This window comes from Bubalus bubalis, chromosome 9, assembly GCF_019923935.1.
Source record: "Bubalus bubalis isolate 160015118507 breed Murrah chromosome 9, NDDB_SH_1, whole genome shotgun sequence".
Taxonomy (NCBI): Eukaryota; Metazoa; Chordata; class Mammalia; order Artiodactyla; family Bovidae; genus Bubalus; species Bubalus bubalis.
This window is the reverse complement of record NC_059165.1, coordinates 61009108-61028128: the sequence shown is the minus strand read 5'-3', so window position 1 is coordinate 61028128 and position 19021 is coordinate 61009108. Positions and strand designations below refer to the sequence as shown.

The 19021-nt window shown below is 37.5% G+C and overlaps 1 protein-coding gene across 1 annotated transcript in view; it reads left to right on the top strand.

Moving 5' to 3' along the window:
* CTNNA1 (catenin alpha 1) overlaps positions 1–19021 on the top strand; it is a 179110-nt gene that overhangs the window by 11393 nt on the left and 148696 nt on the right. The window contains exons 2-3 of the mRNA XM_006070838.4: positions 14134–14240; positions 15319–15514. Of these exons, the coding sequence (XP_006070900.3) occupies positions 14136–14240; positions 15319–15514 (301 nt within the window). The 5' untranslated portion in view covers positions 14134–14135. The remainder of the gene's footprint in view (positions 1–14133; positions 14241–15318; positions 15515–19021) is intronic.

Sequence of the window (19021 nt, the reverse complement as noted above, 5' to 3'; positions counted from 1 at the left end):
ATCTGTAAGAGTTTTTGAAAAAAGACTTCAAGAGCTTTACTGAAGAAAAAAATGTAACATTTCTGTTATTTTTTTTTTTTCTTTTGGTTCTCTTTTGTGATGAAATAATTTAATCCAATTTAATCTTAGTGTTAAATAACTGATGTTATTCCTTAATTGCTAATTTAAAGAGTAGTTCTTTTCTGGATTACTTCATTTTGGCTCTTCTACTTCATTATATTAAGCTGTGGATTACTTTCTTTCTCTTGCTCTGAGATTTCATTGTTAAATACTGTCATAAACAAGTGGAACATCGATTGTATTTTGAAAATATTCTATTGCTCTGGTTTATTTTGTTAGTATTAGACATTATAAATTGAGGAGTAAGTTGGAAGCCTGGTTAATTACCAGATTACATAATCTTGTACTGGTTTATTAGCCAGGATAGAGTGCAGGCTGTTCTTGAAACTGAAAGTGTGGTCCTAACTCAGAAAACGCATTCACAGTGGCCCATTTCAAGTTACATGAAGGATAGGAGCCTTTGCTAATAGTCCATTTGCCCTGTATACGTACTTTGTTTCCAAGCAAAGATGATCCAAACAAAGCATTGTTAACTAGTCCCTCATGATATGTTGAATATTTCATTATGTTAAATATTTCAATATTAATCTAGACTGTTAATCATGGTTTATGAAAAATGATAGTGCACTGAGTAAGGCAGAGCTGTGAGGGTAAGTTACTATTATTGATGAGTCAGTGTTCATGGGGATTTTCTGTTCCTGGGGATCTCTAAATTGGCAAAGTTTTCTTAAAATCATCTGTTACCATTTTCTTGCTTCCTTGGACCTGGGGTCATCATGTTCTCAGAAAAGCTCTGGACTGACTTTGAAGTGTATCTTTAGAAACCTGTCATTTTGCACAGAAGTGGGAAAGTGAAATGTGAGCTTGATCCCTTGGGAGGAAAGGAAAAAATTCAAGGAAATGGAATATGGCAACCCTTGAGAGAAATTTAAACTTATTTGGAGTCACTAAGACCAGTGGAAAGGTGGTATTTTCGAGGTATCTTTATTGAGTTAGAGTCTAAGGCTATATTTGCTGTATCTCAGCTTCAAGGAAGGGTTCAGTTAAATACAGTGCATTTATTAAGCCTGACTCTAAAAGCAGGTGCTAGGGGAAATGTTAAGAATGTGCAAGTGGTACTTCCTTGGCTGTCCAGTGGTTAAGACTCTGTATTTCCACTGCAGGGGGCACAGGTTTCATCCTTCTTAAGGGAAATGATCCTACAGGCTGTGTGGTGTGCCCAAAAGAAAAAAAAAGTGTAAGTCACCATTGCTAAACTCAAGAAGTTTACAAACTAATGACATTAACTTTGGTAATATCGCTGATAGGTAAGAATTAGCAATCTGTACCTGTTTTGCTAAAGTATTACAGGAGAGAGAGAGTTCTTAATTCTTTCCACATGTTTCAGTGTTACTAGATGAAATCTTAAAACAGTTAAGCCAATTCAGTTAATCATTTATAGAATGTTGTTAGATGAAAGTTACCGTGCTCACAAAAGGCATGGTCCCTGTGCTCAAAGGAGCTGTCAGCTTTATGGGAGACGGACACACTGCTATCCATGCTATGCAGCAAGTGCTGTAATAGAGATGCTTATAAAATGATAGGGGAACCAGAAAAGAGGGAACAGCTCTTAGAAGCAGAGGACATCTGTGTGAGCCTTGAAGGAAGATGGAAGAATTTGAAGGTCTGCCCTGAGCAGAGGATCCAGGTTACACAAAGGTCTGGAGACATGCAGTCCCTGGAGAAGAGTTTGGAGTGCAGGCAGGTGATGAGGTTGACAGACCAGTGTGAGTAAGGTTGGTCTATTGGAGTTTCAGCTTTATACTGTCTTTGGTTGGGGAAGCAATCTTGTGTATTTTTAAGAGGGAAGTTGATGCCATGGTTATGATAACTGTCTGGGGCTATCTGGAGAATGATTGGAAATGAGAACATTCCTGAAAACAGGGAGGGTAAGTAAAGTAAGGTGCAAGGAGGGGAAGGAAGAGGAAGAAACGGGCCTAGTTAGGTAGAGCTTTGGTCAGTGGAGATGAGGAGAACCAGAGGGGGAGTAGATGAGGAGGAAAATGCTTGGCTCTGGCCTTGCGGGTTTTGAGGAATTGAACTCTCCAGTGTGGGTGTGAAGGCCTTTAGACTGGGGAAGTGCTACTGGCCAGGATGGTACTGGCTTGTGGTTTTTAATATGGTTATTGTAGGGGGGGCGGTTTGCCTTTTATCTTTGTGTTTCTTTGGTGGGGGGTGCTTTTCAGGATTTCTCAAGTAATATAAATAGTAAGAATAAAATTGTATTTTTAAGTTAAGATAATCTCCGATGCCTTCTTGTTTTGCTTATCTTTCAGCCTTATCTTCTGCCATTTCACTATCTAATATTTTTCCTTCACACCTGTGGTTCTTGGAAGGTGCCAAAGGTCTTTGGTCCCTTTGCACAACCTGAAACAACTGCCCTCCCTCCTAGGACAGCAGATCTTCAGTGATGACTCTCCCCACTGGGGATTCTCTCCCGGGTGCTCCTCTTGCACCAGTGGATTGCTTTACGACTTTATTCTTTCTGTTGTATTATAAACTGTTTTTCTTTCTAGACTGTGAGCATTTCCCTCAACTTTCTTTTTTTGAAATTCTTCAAATGTACAGAAAAGTCAAAACTAATACAATGAGTACTTGATTCTTCAGTTCATCTAGTTTCATCAGTTGCTAACAGTTTTCAGATTTCCTCCATTACTGTATATAAATTTTTTATCTGAGGCATTTGAAAATAAACTGCAGATACCAAGTATTTCACCCTTATGTTTTTTAGCATGTAACTCCTCTAAGAGTAAGGACATTGCCTTACTTAACTAGCTATAATATATAAGAAATTTTACTTTGATATAGTAACATGATTACTTTTAAAGAGTAGTCCAGAGCCAATGTCTGCCGGCCCTGGAAACTTGTGAGAAATGCGGACTCTTAAATATCACCCTAGACCTACGGATGCAGAATTTGCCTTTAACAAGATTCCTAGAAGTCCTGATCTCCTGTACAATCCATATTCATGTTAAATCCCACCAGTTGTCCTGGTGATGTCCTTCATAGTGTGTTTTTTTTTAATGCAAGAATCAATAAAAGATCCTGTACTGAATTTAGTTGTGTTCCTTTGGTTTTGTCAGTCTTTTTATTTTTTCTATGACATTGACACTTTTGGAGAGTTTAGGCCAATCGTAGAGAATGTCTACAGTTTGGATTTGTCTCATTGTTTCCACTTGTGGCAAGAACAGTACATATGTGATGATGTATCTTTCTCAGCATTGAAATGATTGTCAGGTTGTTCCACCTGTGGTGATGCTAATAAGTTTAAACACTTGTGATTAAGTGGCATCTGCCAGATAGCTCCATTGTAAAGGCACATTTTTCCTTTTGTACTTAATAATTGATTGCTGTGATTGCTATGATGATCTGGTAGTGGTTTCTGATTAGTGTTTGTGTGCCTGACACCTAGCAGGATCCTCAGGATGTGGTAATTGGTCAGTCATTGACAAATGAATGGTAACCAAGCCATCAAAGGTATATGCTACAAGTTTTAGAGACATTTCTTTTTTTTTTTTTCTCAGTTCTTTCTCACTCAGTCTGGATAACTTCCTCTAGTCAAGTTTGGGCATCTTGTCTCCTGGCTCTCTAAGAAAAGTACAGTCTTCTTATTCCTGTGTAGCTTCTCAGCTGGGTGAGAAGTTTCTCTGCCTTTTAGTCCCATTGTTGTAAAACAAAACCCTCTTTTCCCTTTTGTCTCTGTTTTCTTGAGCTTCCAGTCCAGATGCTGGCTTCATCTTTGTTTTTCAGACCATCCAGTCTCTTATGGAAAAAGGGACTTCCTGTGCATCCATAATCAGTTATCTGTTGTGAGGGCTTGGTGCAGTTTTCTCTTAAACACTTGCATTGTTAATGGTCTCAACCATGTGGAATGGAAGCTGAGTAAATGGACATAGATATCCGGCCCACAGTGCAGTTATTCCAGCAGCTCTGGAGCTTGTTTCTGTTGTTCTCTTCATTTGATCTCTTACTTCTTCTCTATGCTCCAGGCACACTGATCACTTCTTTCTCTAAGTCCTGGGAGATTCTGCCTTATCTCTGTTATCTCTGTGTGCAATGCTCCTCCCCCAAATAATTCACTTGATTGGCTCTTTATTGACTTTCAGCTCAAGTGTTATCCAGATAGAAAGGTCCTGGAAGAATCCTACCTCATTTCATTACCATTACCCTGCTTAATTTTCTTTCTAGCACAGATATTGTTTTGTTTACTTATGCTGTTACTACAGTGTAGTTTCATGAAGACTTTTTTTTGGTCTTGAATAGTGTCTGTACAGAGAAGGCAGTAAAATATTTGATTGAGTGACTAGTGGACCAACCATTGTTTTTTTAGGTTTACCTTTTGTCCTTTGCTTAGTGCTTTTGGTAATCATTGTGTTTCCTGTGTTTCCCTATTACCTTCAATACTCTAGAGAAGATAAGAAAATGAGAGTGATGGTATGTTTTATTATGATTAAAAATAATTATAACCTTTAGAAGTAATAAAATCATCATAATATTACAACGTTGAAATAAAACAAAGACCTAGCCGTGTCCTTTTTCTTCTAGGTCTGTATATCTGAGTGACAATTTGTATTGTGTGCCATATAAATGGTATAAAATGTATATGAGTGGATCACATAAGATGATGGTTTATGTAATCCAGTACTCTGCTGTAGATGGAAACTTTTTACTCGTTATGTTTTGGCTCCCAGGTTTGACCAAGGCTAAGTATTTTTTTTGGAATGGGCGGGTGATGATACTGTACTTGTAATTAGAAAGAGACTGCATTTTTTTTGGAGCGGGGAGAAGGGAACAAGTTTTCTTTTTGTTTACATGAACCTGTGGTTTTATACATCTTATTTTCTTATCCCTCCTTGTCCCTCTTCCCCCTATTCCCAGCTAGTTTACATTTTAGGAGAAAGTGATGGGCTTGGGGACCTGTGGGTGCACCCGTGTTTGCTCAGTCATGTCCAACTGTTTGCAACTCCATGGGCGGTAGCCTGCCAGGCTCCTCAGTCCATGGGATTCTCCAGGTGAGAATACTGGAGTGGGTTACCATTTCCTACTCCAGGGGATCTTTCCGATCCAAGATCATCATAGGACCACTGGGGGAGAAACCCAGGCTTGGGGATGGATTTATTCAAATAAACAGGTGTCAGTCAGTTTTAATCATAAGGTTTTGTTTTGTTTTGTTTTCTTCTTCTTCTTCTTCTTTTTGTTTTTTACAGTACCCTGGAGATGTGAAGGTTAAGATCCCAACAGCTTTGTTAATTCTGTTTAATACAGATGTAGCCTAGCATCCCTAGGACTGCACTGATTAATCCACAATCCTGTATCTTGTGCACTGTGACAGTTAGCATTACTGTGGGTGCTTTTAATTTCTAAATTTCTTGATTTGCATTTAAATGAACCATCCAACCATTGCATTAACTTAACCTTGCTGTTTATATGAAAAAAATAGTTGGCATTGAGTAGCTAAGTAGGGATAGTCTAAAGCTTTGGAGCAGACACATTTTAAGAATGATGTGGCCATTCCATTGTAAATGAACATTTAATGTCTTTGGAGAAGGTATGTAGCTCTTTGCATGAATGAGGCCATTTGCCAACCATCAGCCTCCTTGGTTCTGGAGGAGCTGTGCTTTTACTTTCTGCTTCTCCATCTCTCTTTGTCTCATGAAGATTGCTAGTCAACTGCCCACTGTCTCTGCCCCTTTCTGAATTTATAGTGAACTTTTGCTTTATAGCTAGGATTGCTATTTATAAGGTATTGAAGACTGAATAACTACAGTTTAACGTTTTATTTAGTTTCACCAAGCATGATCCCCTCCTGGAAAAACCTCAGGTTGCTGTAATTCATTAAGGTTGGTTAGCTCTAGTAGGTTTTGTAATAGATCTTGTGAAGGAGTACTCTGTAAGTTAATTGGAAAACTAGAAATTGCCTAGAGTTTAAAAGTTATTTGTTTAGCTACTTTAAATGATGTCATTAATTGTAGAGAAGCAGAAGATATGACTAGGATTGAGGTAGGAGCTTTGTCTTGATAGGCTTGTAAATATTTTAAAATCATATTGCATAAATATAATTCAGCTAATACTGTGTCTGCTCTGCATAAAGCATCTTTGCTTAAAGCACCTTGCCAGCAACTTAAGGCTTGTAAAGAAGCATAAGCATAGTTGTCATCTTTAAACTTACGATACAGCTAGGGTTACCACAGTCTAAACCTGGGAAAATTAAATTATATTTAATTAAACAATTCAGAGGCTATTGAGAGATCATTTCAGTGAAAGGAATACTAGAATTTCAGAACTGAAAAGACTTGGAGCTTAGAATTCAACCCCTTCCATTTTGTAGATGAGAAAACTGAGGATTCAGAAAGCTGAGGTAACTTGCCTGATGTCAGAGAAAACGTAAATGATGAAGCTGGTTCCAGGAGCCATGTTCTTTCCAGAGAATATGTTTTCATTAGATTTTAAATGTTCTACCTCTACTTTTTGAAATCGTTTTAGGGTTGTAGTCACAAAAGCATAACTTGATTTTGTAGTATGGTTTAATAACGTTTGGTGTCACTCATGGCAGGACCTTTGATTAAAGATGCATCACAAAGCAGTCTGCTTCCTTCATGGTTGTTAAGACTTGAAAACACACTGAATGGGTTCTCAGTTTTCAAGTGTCAGTATATTTCAAGTTTCTCAATGGAAGTGAGTGAGTGAGTAAGTGAGTCCTTTGTCTTAACGTCTTTAGTGGGAGCCTGAATCTAGTGTATCTTATGGGGGAGGCTGAAGACCTACCTCCTCAGAGACATTACTTAAGAGGATGTGGAGTTCTGGAATGTATAATCAGAAAGGACTTCATGGGAAAATCTTTAGTGACTGCAAAGTGGTGACCGAAAGGGCAAACATAGTACTCAGACATGATTGTCCCATACAGTGGTAAAATTTTTTGGAACAAGTTTCTAACAGTAAATTTGGAAGATTTAACATAAAAATCTGCATGTTCGGATCTCTTAAAAAATGGAATGATCTGCCAACCTTAGATGTGTGTAATAAAGACTGCTGCGGCTCATGGGAAGCTGGGCACAGGCTTTTCCCATTTACCAGTTCCCAGACCCAGAGAGGTCAGGGTTGTTTCAATTTTGTTATTGTGTTTACACTCTGCCTTTTTTCCAGTTAACAAGAAAGTGAAATTACTTTATACCCCAGAGTATCAAAATTAGGGAAACAAAAGACAAAAAGACATTTTTTGAGAATGTTTTGATCCTTTTTTTCAACATGTGTACGATAATCAGGGGACTCTTGTTCTTTCTCTAAGGCAATTCTAGTTTTTCACCAAGCGTCTGAAGCCTTTTTTACCCCATGACTGGACTGGTCCAGTTTGCCCAGGCTCATCTTGGGCAGCTTGTTCCCTCTTTGAGTTATCTGTGAATAGCTTTCCTTTTCCTTGGCAGCTTTTCTGTGGCCTGAACCCTGTCTTTTAGCTAAGGATTCTCATCCTGGTCTTCAGTTTTGCTCACTGGGCTTGAGCTGTGAATTCTGAAGCAATAAGAATGCATGTGTACGGTGTTTGGATTTTGATTTGCGGGTTCTCAAAAGTGATCAAGTCCTCAGGCTTGGTGCTTTTCCCCAGGCAGGGATTGACCTAATGTTTTTCTCTGGGCTCCTTTCATGAAGGCTTTTTATTTCAAGAAAAAATGAGCATATTTCTTTGGGAAAGTGAATTGTTGTGTGTCGTACTTGTTTAATAATTAAAATCCAAATGTGAAAATGTGACTACACGTCTACTTGCAAGTAGCTTCACTTGAGTTGTCTTTGGGCTCATTCCCTTTACAACCTTTGAAATAATTTCTGTTTTGTGTTGATACAGTGGCTGGAATACTAGGATACAGAAATGTGGGTCGCATGGGGAAAATCATTCCTTCTGAAATGTCTTATCTTTGACATTTCATGACATTTGCTTGAGCTACAGTTGTCAGCCCTGTAGCGGTATAGACTAGTCCCATCTCCTAAGGTTTACTGACTTGGATTGATCAGTTTAGTGGACAAATAACCTTTAAAAACCAGAATATAGGCTTTACACAGTATGAGTGTAGAGAGAGCAAATTTGCCCACTTGAGGTGAGACAAATTCTGTGGAAACTGGCATTCTTTGTTACCAGATTAAGCAAATCTACATTCCTTTTGGCATCCTATTTTCAGTGATTTTAGAATTTGTTTAATTTTATTCATTTATTTGGCTGTGCTGGGTATTCATTGCTGCATGGGCTTTTCTCTAGTTGTGCTGAGCGGTGTTGGGGGGTGGGGGGCGGCGCTACTCTCCAGTTGTCTTGCATGGGCTTTTCATTGTGGCAGCTTGTCTTACTGCAGAGCACAGGCTCTATAGAGTTTTTGGGCTTCAGTAATTGTGGCATGTGGGCTCAGTAGTTGTGGCTCATGGGTTCTAGAGTGCTGGCTCAGTAGTGATGGTGCAAGGGGCTTAGTTGCTCTGCGGCATGTGGGATCTTCCTGAACCAGGGATTGATCCCATGTCTCCTGCATTGGCAGGTGGATTCTTCATCACCCAGCCAACAGGGAAGCCTAGGTTCTAGAATTTTTGATGCTTACATAAGTCTTTGTGAAATGTTAGATGATGCTTGCAGTAATATTTTCAGCAATATCTAAAGCAGTCTTATCTATTTGTGCCTCAAGCATTCATTTAGGGAAGAGGATACAGACCGATGTTTTTATATTTAAGTTGTTAGGAGTGGACTAGTCACAGACATGTGCAGTTCTACTTTGTCCTGGTCATTATTCAAATATGAGATGTAGACGTCTGTTGCTATTCTGTAGAGGGTCTAGAACTGTGCTGTCTGATAAAGTAGTCATTAGTGGCTATTTAACATTAAAATGAAATAAAAATTAAAAAAAAAATCAGTTCTCAGCTACATTAGCCATTTCAGGACGTCTCTCTCCTTCCTTGGCCGCCCGCCTCCCCCCCCCTTCCCCTCCCTCTCTCCTGCTACCGCTCCCTCTCTCCATCCCTTCCTTCTCCCTATCCCACATTCTTCCATTCAGTTTCCCTCTGTTCATTATCTCTCTTCTGCCTCGCATTTTTTCATTCTTCTTTGAGTATATGTATATATTTAAGAAATTATTTTTTTTTCTAAACCATATGAGAGTATGTTGTAGATATCATTCCCATTATGTGTAATAAGGACTAGCTACAATATGATGATGGGAATTTTCAAAATTTAACATTGATATATTACTATTTATTATCTATTTCAGAATCCCTGATCAAATTATATCAGTTGTCTCAATTGTTTCTTATTCCTAGTGCAATTTTCAGTCCAGGATGACTGCATTTAGTTTTCATGTCTTTTTTTAGCCTCTTTTAATTTGGAAGTATTTCTCAGCCTCTTTGTTTTTCCTACCTTGACATTTTTGAAGACTGTAGCTAGTTACTTTATAGAATATCCATTACTTTGAGTTTGTCTGATGTTTCCTTTTGACAGGATTGGGGGTTATGTCACTTCTAAATACCACAGAAGGCAATGGTGTATCCTTATTGCATTGTATTAGGAAGTACATGATGTCCATTTATCCCATTATTACGGATATTTTTGTCACTTGGCAAAGGTGGTGTTTGCCAGGTTTCTGCTCTGCAGAGTTAAATACTTTATTTCCCCTCTTGGTAATCTGTTGGTAATCTCTTGGGAGTTACTATGAGACTATGTAAATACTCAGTTTCCTTTTTATTTAAATTTATTTTTAATTGGAAGATAATTGCTTTAGGATGTTGTATTGGTTTCTGCTGTACAACAACAATGTGAATCAGTCATAAGTATACATATATCCCTTTGCTCTTGAACTAACCCCCCCTCCTCCCCAATCCCACTCCTCTAGGTTGGCACAGAGCACTGGGTTAATACTCAGTAAACTTTTCACCTGTTTGCTTTAGCATTCTTTGCTAATTCTTGCCTGAATATATTGTGAGGTTTCTTAAATGGTGATTTTTCTATATGTGTTACTCCTTCTATATATGTTAGCTGATTTCCTATTATGGAAGAACTTTTCCTTCTTTGTTGGTGTTATCATGGATTCATTTAATTCAGTGGATCATAGTCTGTTTAATTTTCACACAGGCCCTCTAAAGATAGTGATAATCTTTTTTTTTTAAGTAAATGATAACCTTATTTTATAAATGAGGAAACAAGTTCAAAGTGGTTGAGTGATGATCAAGCATGCCTTTTGATTATATTGTCCTCCTTGCACCTTGTAAAATAAAGATTCTACTTCTTTTATTACAAAAGCAACTTTCTAAATAGCTGTAATTTTATAAAATCAGAGAATACAATTGTGAAAAAAGAAAGTTAACACCACTCCTAATCCCCCAATCTTAAGATGTAACATCGTTGTTAATATTTTGGCTTATATATCCCACTGCAGTTATACTTCATCTTGTTTTTGAAATCTACTTTCTGTCTTCAGTAGTATGTATTTTGAACATTTTCTCATAAACCTCTACAACATTTTCTTTATTTTTAAGATGAGAAATTTCAGGTGTACCCAGCCACTTCACACGATCTCCATCTAGATTTAATGGTTATGAATATTTTTAAGTAATTTGTGGTCTCTCTGTGTATGTTTACTTTTGCTGAATTTGAAAGTTGCAGTCATCCTGACATTTGATTTCTAAAGATTTCAGTACAGATCTCCTAAAAATAGTCCTTTTTCTATATAGCTGCAGTTCATTATCACACCTAAGAAAAAAAGAAAGAAAGTGAAAGTTAAAGTTGCTCAGTCTGTCCAACTCTTTGCAACCCCGTGGACTGTAGCCCACCAGGCTTCTCTGTCCACAGGATTCTCCAGGCAAGAATACTGGAGTGGGTTGCCATTTCCTTCTCCAGGGGATCTTCCCAACCCAGGGATTGAACCCAGGTCTCCCGCATTGCAGGCAGACGCTTTAACCCCTGAGCCACCAGGGAAGCCAGCTATGAAACTGAGCATTAATTCCATAATATAATTTAATTTGTTGTTGTTCAGTCGCCAAGTCGTGTCCAACTCTTTGCGACCCCAAGCATGCATTTCATACTGTCCTTGGGGTTCTCCAGGCAAGAATACTGGAGCTGGTTGCCATTTCCTCCTCCAGTGAATATAATATTTATTATAAAAATTTACCAGTTTTCCTACAAATGTCTTCTTAATAGTTTTTTGTTTCAAACCAGGATCCAAATGAGATATGTGTGTTGGTTTAGATTCTTTTGTCTCCTGAGTCTTTTAGTCTAAATTATGTCCCACACCCCAATATTGACTTTTTGAAGAGTTAAGGCCACATTGTTTTATAAGAATGCCTTATATTCCAATTGTCTGTTCTCTTGTGGTATTTAACATGCATCTGTATCCCTTATATACTTCTGTGAAATTCAGTTCAGGTTAGGGTTTTTGAACCTGCACTGAATATGGATTGGAAAAGTTTTGTCTTTGTTATTATTAATAGGAATTTATTATTAACAATAGAAAACAAACTCCAACTTCAGTTGAACCTATAACTTTGTCCCAACAGTAGGAATCTCAGGGCTTTTCATACATGAAGTAATTGTAATCTATCTTGAAAAAGTGTGTGTTCATTATTACTTTGAAGTAGTTATCAGAATTCTTGACATCTTATTTAGTATGTTAATAAAGAGCATATATATTGCTTTTGATAGCTAAATCTCAATATATATGTTTCCTTTGTAATCTTTTGAATTGTATTTCATGCATTTAAAAAAAAATTCTGAGAAAGGGTCTGTAGCTGCACCGTGCAGTACTGAAGCCACTATCCACATGTGGCTACTGAGCACTGGAAAGGTGACTTGTCTGAATGTAAATATGCCTTAAATGTAAAACACACCTAGATTTCCAACACTTAGTACTTTTAAACTATCTTATGTAATCAGTAATTTTAAAAAATCAGTTACATAATGAAATGATAATATTCTGGATATACTGTGTTAAATAAATAAATTCATTAGTTTCTTTCTACTTTTTAATGTGGCTACTAGAAAAATTTAAATTGCATAGGTGGCTTGTATTATATTTCTACCAGACAACATTAGTCTATAAGATTCACTAGACTGCTTAAGGGATCCCTGCATTGAAAAAGGCTTAGAATCCCTATGCAGAGGCTTCATTAGACTCAGGTTAAATATTTAATTTTCATTTTTCTCTTGGACAATTAACTTTGCTCAGTTTATATAATACTGGGGCTCTTGAAAAACATCTAAAACTTTTTTTTTTCATTAAGAATACTTTTTAGGGAATATAGGGCACTTCATATAGGGCACTTCACATGCCAAGGCATGGCATGTGAGGCATGTAATATCAGAGTTGCATTGTTAGCAATGCTAAATTTTGTTACTTAAGGAGATGGCCATTAGATCTCAGTGTTGTAAAGATATGTCTTGCCCCCTTTGTAATTATAGAAGTGAAACCTGTCAGGTGATAGTTTGGCACCTTACAGATAGTCTGTTCCCCAGTAGTCCATCACCTAATGGTGTTAATATCCATTGATAGTCCTAGTTTGAATCAGTTATTACATTGGGGTTTACAAAATGGTCATTTTTTAATTCTATTGTACATTTATGGTACAGAAATTTTCTTACCCCTTTCTTTCCTTTTGAGGATCCTTAGAGCTTCCCCTGTGGCTCAGAGGTAAAAAATCCACCTGCAGTGCAAGAGAACATGGGTTGGGTCAGGAAGATCCCCTGGAGGAAGGCATGGCGGCCCACTCCAGATTTCTTACCTGGAGAATCCCATGGACAGAGGAGCTTCGTGGCCTATGGTCCATAGGGTTGCAAAGAGTTGGACACAATTGAGGTGACTGACCATGCATGGTCATAGGATAGCTAATAGGCAGTTACAGTCATCTTTTTGATATTCAACTTGTGAATTTAGCCAGTGGAGCCCTTGGTTCTTGTATCTTTTTTAATATGCTCTTGTTAGTCATTGTGTCTTTCCTTGCTTTCTGCATGATAGGATATATCAGACCTGGAATATACCTTTTTAAAAAAATTTTTTTTTTAAAGGCATTAGTACTTAATAGAAATAAAGACCTGGGCAGTGAGAATACTATTATTTCTTCCTAAATTTTGTTACTGTAGTTTTTTAAGAGCAGCACAGTATCCAATTTTGTGATTGGTTCTGTGATTTATTTATTTAGTGGTCTATTTTTTGAAATATAGATAGTTTCCAGATTTTAATGACTATATATAGTGCTTTTGTAAACATCATTGTACCCAGGTTTGTCCATGGACCTTCATTTTTCTTTTAGAGTGAAAATCAAGAGGTAAAAATTCATAAGAATGCACCCTTTTAAGATTTGTATTTCTATGAACAGGTTGTTTAGTGTTTACCTCATCTACATACCTCACCTGTTTTTCTGTTTAATCTTTGAGGCACTGCTTTTAGAAGCAAACACCAACTGCTTGGTATTATGGCTGAAGTCTTTTCCCTTAGTCTTAAGACCTCTGTCTAATAGAAGTTTACCTTGACAGTGATACAGTGATACTTGACTAGGTGTGACTTGAAATTTCTTCAGGCTGTGAGTGATAATAGCTGTAGGTACAGAAGACAGTAGATTGAAGTGTTAGGTTTTAATACAGTAAGATAAGATATTCTCTAAGAATCCATCAGAAAATGAAGTGAGGTTTACCTTTTAGATAATAGTGTGTTATAACCATTGCGGAATAAGACAAATCAGCGTCTTCTGTATTAGCCTTCTTTTCCTTGAGCTTTTCATCCCGATTCTAGGTTAGTATGAAAAAACTGGAGGTAGAAGTGCCTTGGTGCCAGAGAAGCCCAAGGGGAAAAGCTCATGATTTGGGAATGCCTTCTTGTAGTACCCATAATGTTTGTAAACTCAAAATCTTATGTGTAAGAGGTTGTAAGAGTTACTGGGCCCTCATGTGCAGGCGGGTAAGAATTTCTTTCATCTTGTGGTGACTGTAACTTTCCTGGTGTAAAAAAGTCCTTGAGTAAGAGAAAATTTTTTATGTTTCATATGTGTGTTTGATATTTGCCTTACTGGCTGTTTCTCTTTCAGAAATGACTGCTGTCCACACAGGCAACATAAACTTCAAATGGGACCCCAAAAGTCTAGAGATCAGGACTCTGGCAGTTGAAAGACTGTTAGAGCCTCTTGTTACCCAGGTAAGAATCTGCAAACAAATACATAGTTGTTATAATATGGTTCCATAATAGTAGGCCTGGGTAATAAACACAGGGCACAGTTGTTTAGTTCAAAGCCTTAATTTGAGTGGTTGAGTTTAGGCTGATAGTAATGAGACAGTTTGGCTCCACTAATAATTAAATATTTATGTGTGGATTCATTTAGCCTTTTAGAAATATATTTGATGCCATTTTCTTCAGTCTTGATTGGCAGTAATAGGGGCTAGTGGTATGCAGTGCACACCACTTAATACTTAAAATTATTTCTAAGAAAGATAGGATATGGAACCTTGACTATTAAGTCTGTTCACCCTGCTTAATACACCTTTTGTTGTCCAGCATCAGTTAGAAGGTCATTTAATTTGAGAGCGTAGGTTTGGTATGTTCTGTTACAAATACAAATATCACAGTGTGATGACATTTCATTAAAGTGTTAGCAGCTTGCTGTGCACATGTAGCATTTTGGCACGTGTCTGTGTCTGTGTGTGAGTGTGAGGGAGACAGACATTGTACTCGAGCACAAAAATGAGAGGTAGTGGCATGGTTGTAGTCACCATCTGCAGTGATTTTGGAGCTCAAGAAAATAAATATTTTAAATATAAATAAAGATATTTTAAATATAGATATAAAATATTTTAAAATTATAAATAAATTATTTTCTTGGGCTCCAAAATTCATTGTTAACGCCTTTCTAAACTTCTTGATGACATAATAGAAACATGTAATTTGTTTATTGTTAGTTTTTAATCTGTAAAATGAAGCTTAAAAGCCTAATGATCATGTTTGAGAAGTTAAAATATTCATTATAAATCTTAACTTACATATTGAGATAGCTAAATTATTTTGGAAACTAAATATGGTGTATCATTGCTGAATATTTTAAAATATGGAGAGAATTTTATCTTATTTGTTATTACTTACTAGACTCTCATAAATGTGATGTTTCATTTTACTATGAGTAATTTATTCTTGCTATCTGTAAAGATGTTACTCTTAGTGTTTTTTTTTTTCTTTTAATTTTAGTTGGCTACAGTTTAATTTTCAAAATTGAAACTTTTAGGTTACAACCTTGGTAAACACCAATAGCAAGGGGCCCTCTAATAAGAAGAGAGGTCGTTCTAAGAAGGCCCATGTTTTGGCTGCATCTGTTGAACAAGCAACTGAGAATTTCTTGGAGAAGGGGGATAAAATTGCAAAGGAGAGTCAGTTTCTCAAGGAGGAGCTCGTGGCTGCTGTAGAAGATGTTCGAAAACAAGGTAGGTCAATACCACTTTTTGTATGGGGAGAGCCAGGCTTTTTTAGAAAAATAATCCTTGAAGGTGACTTTGTGGTCAATATTTTCATTCTTATATATTGCCAGTTGCTCAAGTAACTACAAATATTCACTTATTGGAAATGTATTAAGTTGTACTGGCTTAAGCTTTAATCAGGAGTGATTAACGAACATCTTTTTTGGAGAAACTGAATCCAGTTCTCTCCAATGTTCTAAGTAATAGTTGTAGGAATGTTGTAACACAATTTGATGGGAAATATATGGGGCAGGCTATAGTTTTTCCTGTGGTCATGTATGGATGTGAGAGTTGGACTGTGAAGAAGGCTGAGCGCCAAAGAATTGATGCTTTTGAACTGTGGTGTTGGAGAAGACTCCTGAGAGTCCCTTGGACTGGAAGGAGATCCAACCAGTCCATTCTGAAGGAGATCAGCCTTGGGATTTCTTTGGAAGGAATGATGCTGAAGCTGAAACCCCAGTACTTTGGCCACCTCATGCAAAGAGTTGACTCATTGGAAAAGACTCTGATGCTGGGAGGGATTGGGGGCAGGAGGAGAAGGGGACGCCAGAGGATGAGATGGCTGGATGGCATCACTGACTCAATGGACGTGTCAAATTCATCCCTGTGACAGTACCCAAAAAGGGCAAGGCATTAAATGGAGATGCTATCTCCTATTGTTCTGAGTTTGTGAATAAATCTTTCTAATACTGAAAATGGTGAGATTACTTAAGTTGAATAATCCTAGCTGAGTGGATGTGTTAGTTTTCTCTGGCTGCCATAGTAAATGACTACTAATTTGGTAACTTAGAACAACAGAAATTTATTTTTTTGGCATTCTGGAGGCTAGATATCTGAAATCAAGGTGTCAGCAGGATTCATTCTTGGGGCCTTAGTTGAAGACTGTTCCATGTTCTTTCCTAGCTTCTGCTTGTTGCTGGCAGTCCTTGGTGTTCCTTGACAGGTAGACAGGTCCCTCCAGTATCTGGCTTTTTTTGTCACATAGTACTCTCCATGTATCTGTGTTGCCAAGTTCCCTCTTAAGAGGATGTTAGTCATTGAATTGGGGTCCACTCTAATCCAGGATGACCTCATCTTAATTTGGTTATATCTACAAGGACCCTGTATCTAAATAAAGCCACATTCACAGATTCTGGGAGGATCTCAATTTTGGAGGGAAACTGTTCAACCTGGCAGAGTGAATTTTGATTGAACTTAAAGTGATTTAATTGTCTGATTCAGGACCATTTTTGAGCTTTTTGCTGAGGAAATCAGGATGACTGTTATTTCTCTGCCCTCTGTGAGAAAGTTTTGCTTCCTTGGTCTTCTTACTTCCCCTAATGAAACTCACAGTATTAACAGGTGAATTTGGTCAAGTGCTTATGGGTCTACAGAGACATTTATTTTCAAAATACGTTGAATTGTAACAAATAACTTTTTCCCCCTACTATATATGTTCCTTGTTCCAGAAGTTACTCTGATACACATCTGTAGCAATTGTGATATAATACACCCTCCCACCTCCCAAGCACAGCCCCACCCCTCCCAATTGTGAATGCACATCTAAATTTCAGTTTCTGTTATTATTGTTTGTATCTGAGAAAATTTTTTATGTGGCACTGAATCATAAATGCTATCTGTTCCGGTACAACTTTGCAATTATTTTTGATCTGTTCATGATCTCGTCTCCATAATTTTCCTTCTCCTTGCGGGAAAACAAAACAGAACTAAAACTAAAGCAAATGTATAACTGCCTCCCATCACTGTTACTGTGTCAGATGTGAAAAACTGGAGTACTTTGCCTTTCTTCTGTTGGCTTACTTTTTTCTTTGGCGAATGTTAACAAATAGTGATACCGTCTCTCTCCTATGACAAATAGAACAAAATACATGGTATGATAATGGTTAAGCACAGATTCTTGAGTCAACCAAACCTTGTAGGTTATGTTGTTGAAGCTGTTTGCTCATCATTTGAAACCCTGAAGTGATGTTAATATATGAAGATTCTTTTAACACCTTTTCCTTAAAAAATGAGGCCTAACTTTGACTTTCTTGAATATGTGTTGTACTTAGAGACTCTTAGTTCTGTAAAGAAATAGAATGTGGTGTGGAAGTTACACTATCTACTTTCGAAGCAAAGTCCTAAGGAGAGTGTTGTGTTTTCCTATCTCTTTCTCATGGATTATTGACTCCAGGGGAAGCTGGCTAGGTTATGAGGACACTCAGGAGGTCTTGTGGAGAGGAACTGATGTCTCTTGTACCAGTTTACCAAGCATGTAACCAAGCCACCTTAGAAGATATCTAACTATAGTTAAGTTTCAGATGATGGCAGCCCCAGCCAACCCTGAATTCCTGACCCACAGAAAACTTGGGGAGATAATAAATGTTTAAGATACTTACTTGGGGGTAATTTATTGGGCAGGAATATATAATTAATACAAAAACCTTTCCCAGGCCTGCTTTCAGCAATCCTGAGCACTTATGGAAAACTCTGACCTAACTGCTCTGAATTTTACTGGTATATAAAATGTAGAGTAATTAAAATTTATCAAGAACTCCATGGTGGATTGACTAATGAAGTAGAGTTCTTTGCATTTCAAGTGTGTTGCTTATCCACTGGAACATCTTTAAATTGCTGAAGGATGTATAAAAAGATGTTTTTGTTCTGAATCAGTGTGGGCTACTGTCATCCAGTACAAGTTGGCCAAGTAGTAAGGATTTTAGACCTTATTGGCGATAAGGTTTCTCTTAACACTATTGAGTTCAGCAGTTGTGTTGGGAAAGCAGCTATTCAGTGTAAAAACAAATGGGCATGGCTATATTCCAGTAAAACTTATTTATGAAAATGGTGGATTGGCTAGATTTGACCCACACAGGCCATAGTTAGCTGACCTCTAATCTAGGGTTAAAGGTGTGAGCTTACTGTCTTCGAATAAATAGTTGATTTATGTTCTTATTTATAATGCTTTTGAGCCAAAAATTGAACCTTCTATATCTTTTGAGCTTGTATAAGCTCTGTCTGTGCTCTTCTGTGCAATCATTAATAATCAGAGACTTGAATGTATGCAGTTTTTCAGCATAACTTAATTTTCTTTTTGTATTTGCCCCTGATTACATGAATAATAAACACAAACATTTGTGAGGACACTAAAACCTTATCATAACACTGTCAGTGGGTAAAACATACACATACATAAATGCAGGGTTGCTTTACCTCAAGACCAGGTGAGTCTCCTGTGGTGAATGGGAGCCAGTAAACAATTGCATGGCCTCCAAACCCCTGTGAAACAGGGGTTTTGTTGTACTGCTTGTCAGCCCACATTAGTTGTTAACTACCTGATACGGGCTGAAGCTTACATGTGTCTCTTAGAGATATGTTTTTTGGGGACCCTGCCCACCCTCACATTTCCCACTCTGATTAGGTCATTCTTACCTTTATACTTTTTCTTCCTAGCTCTTGGCACAGTGATAGTTACATAGCTAGTTATCTTCCCCT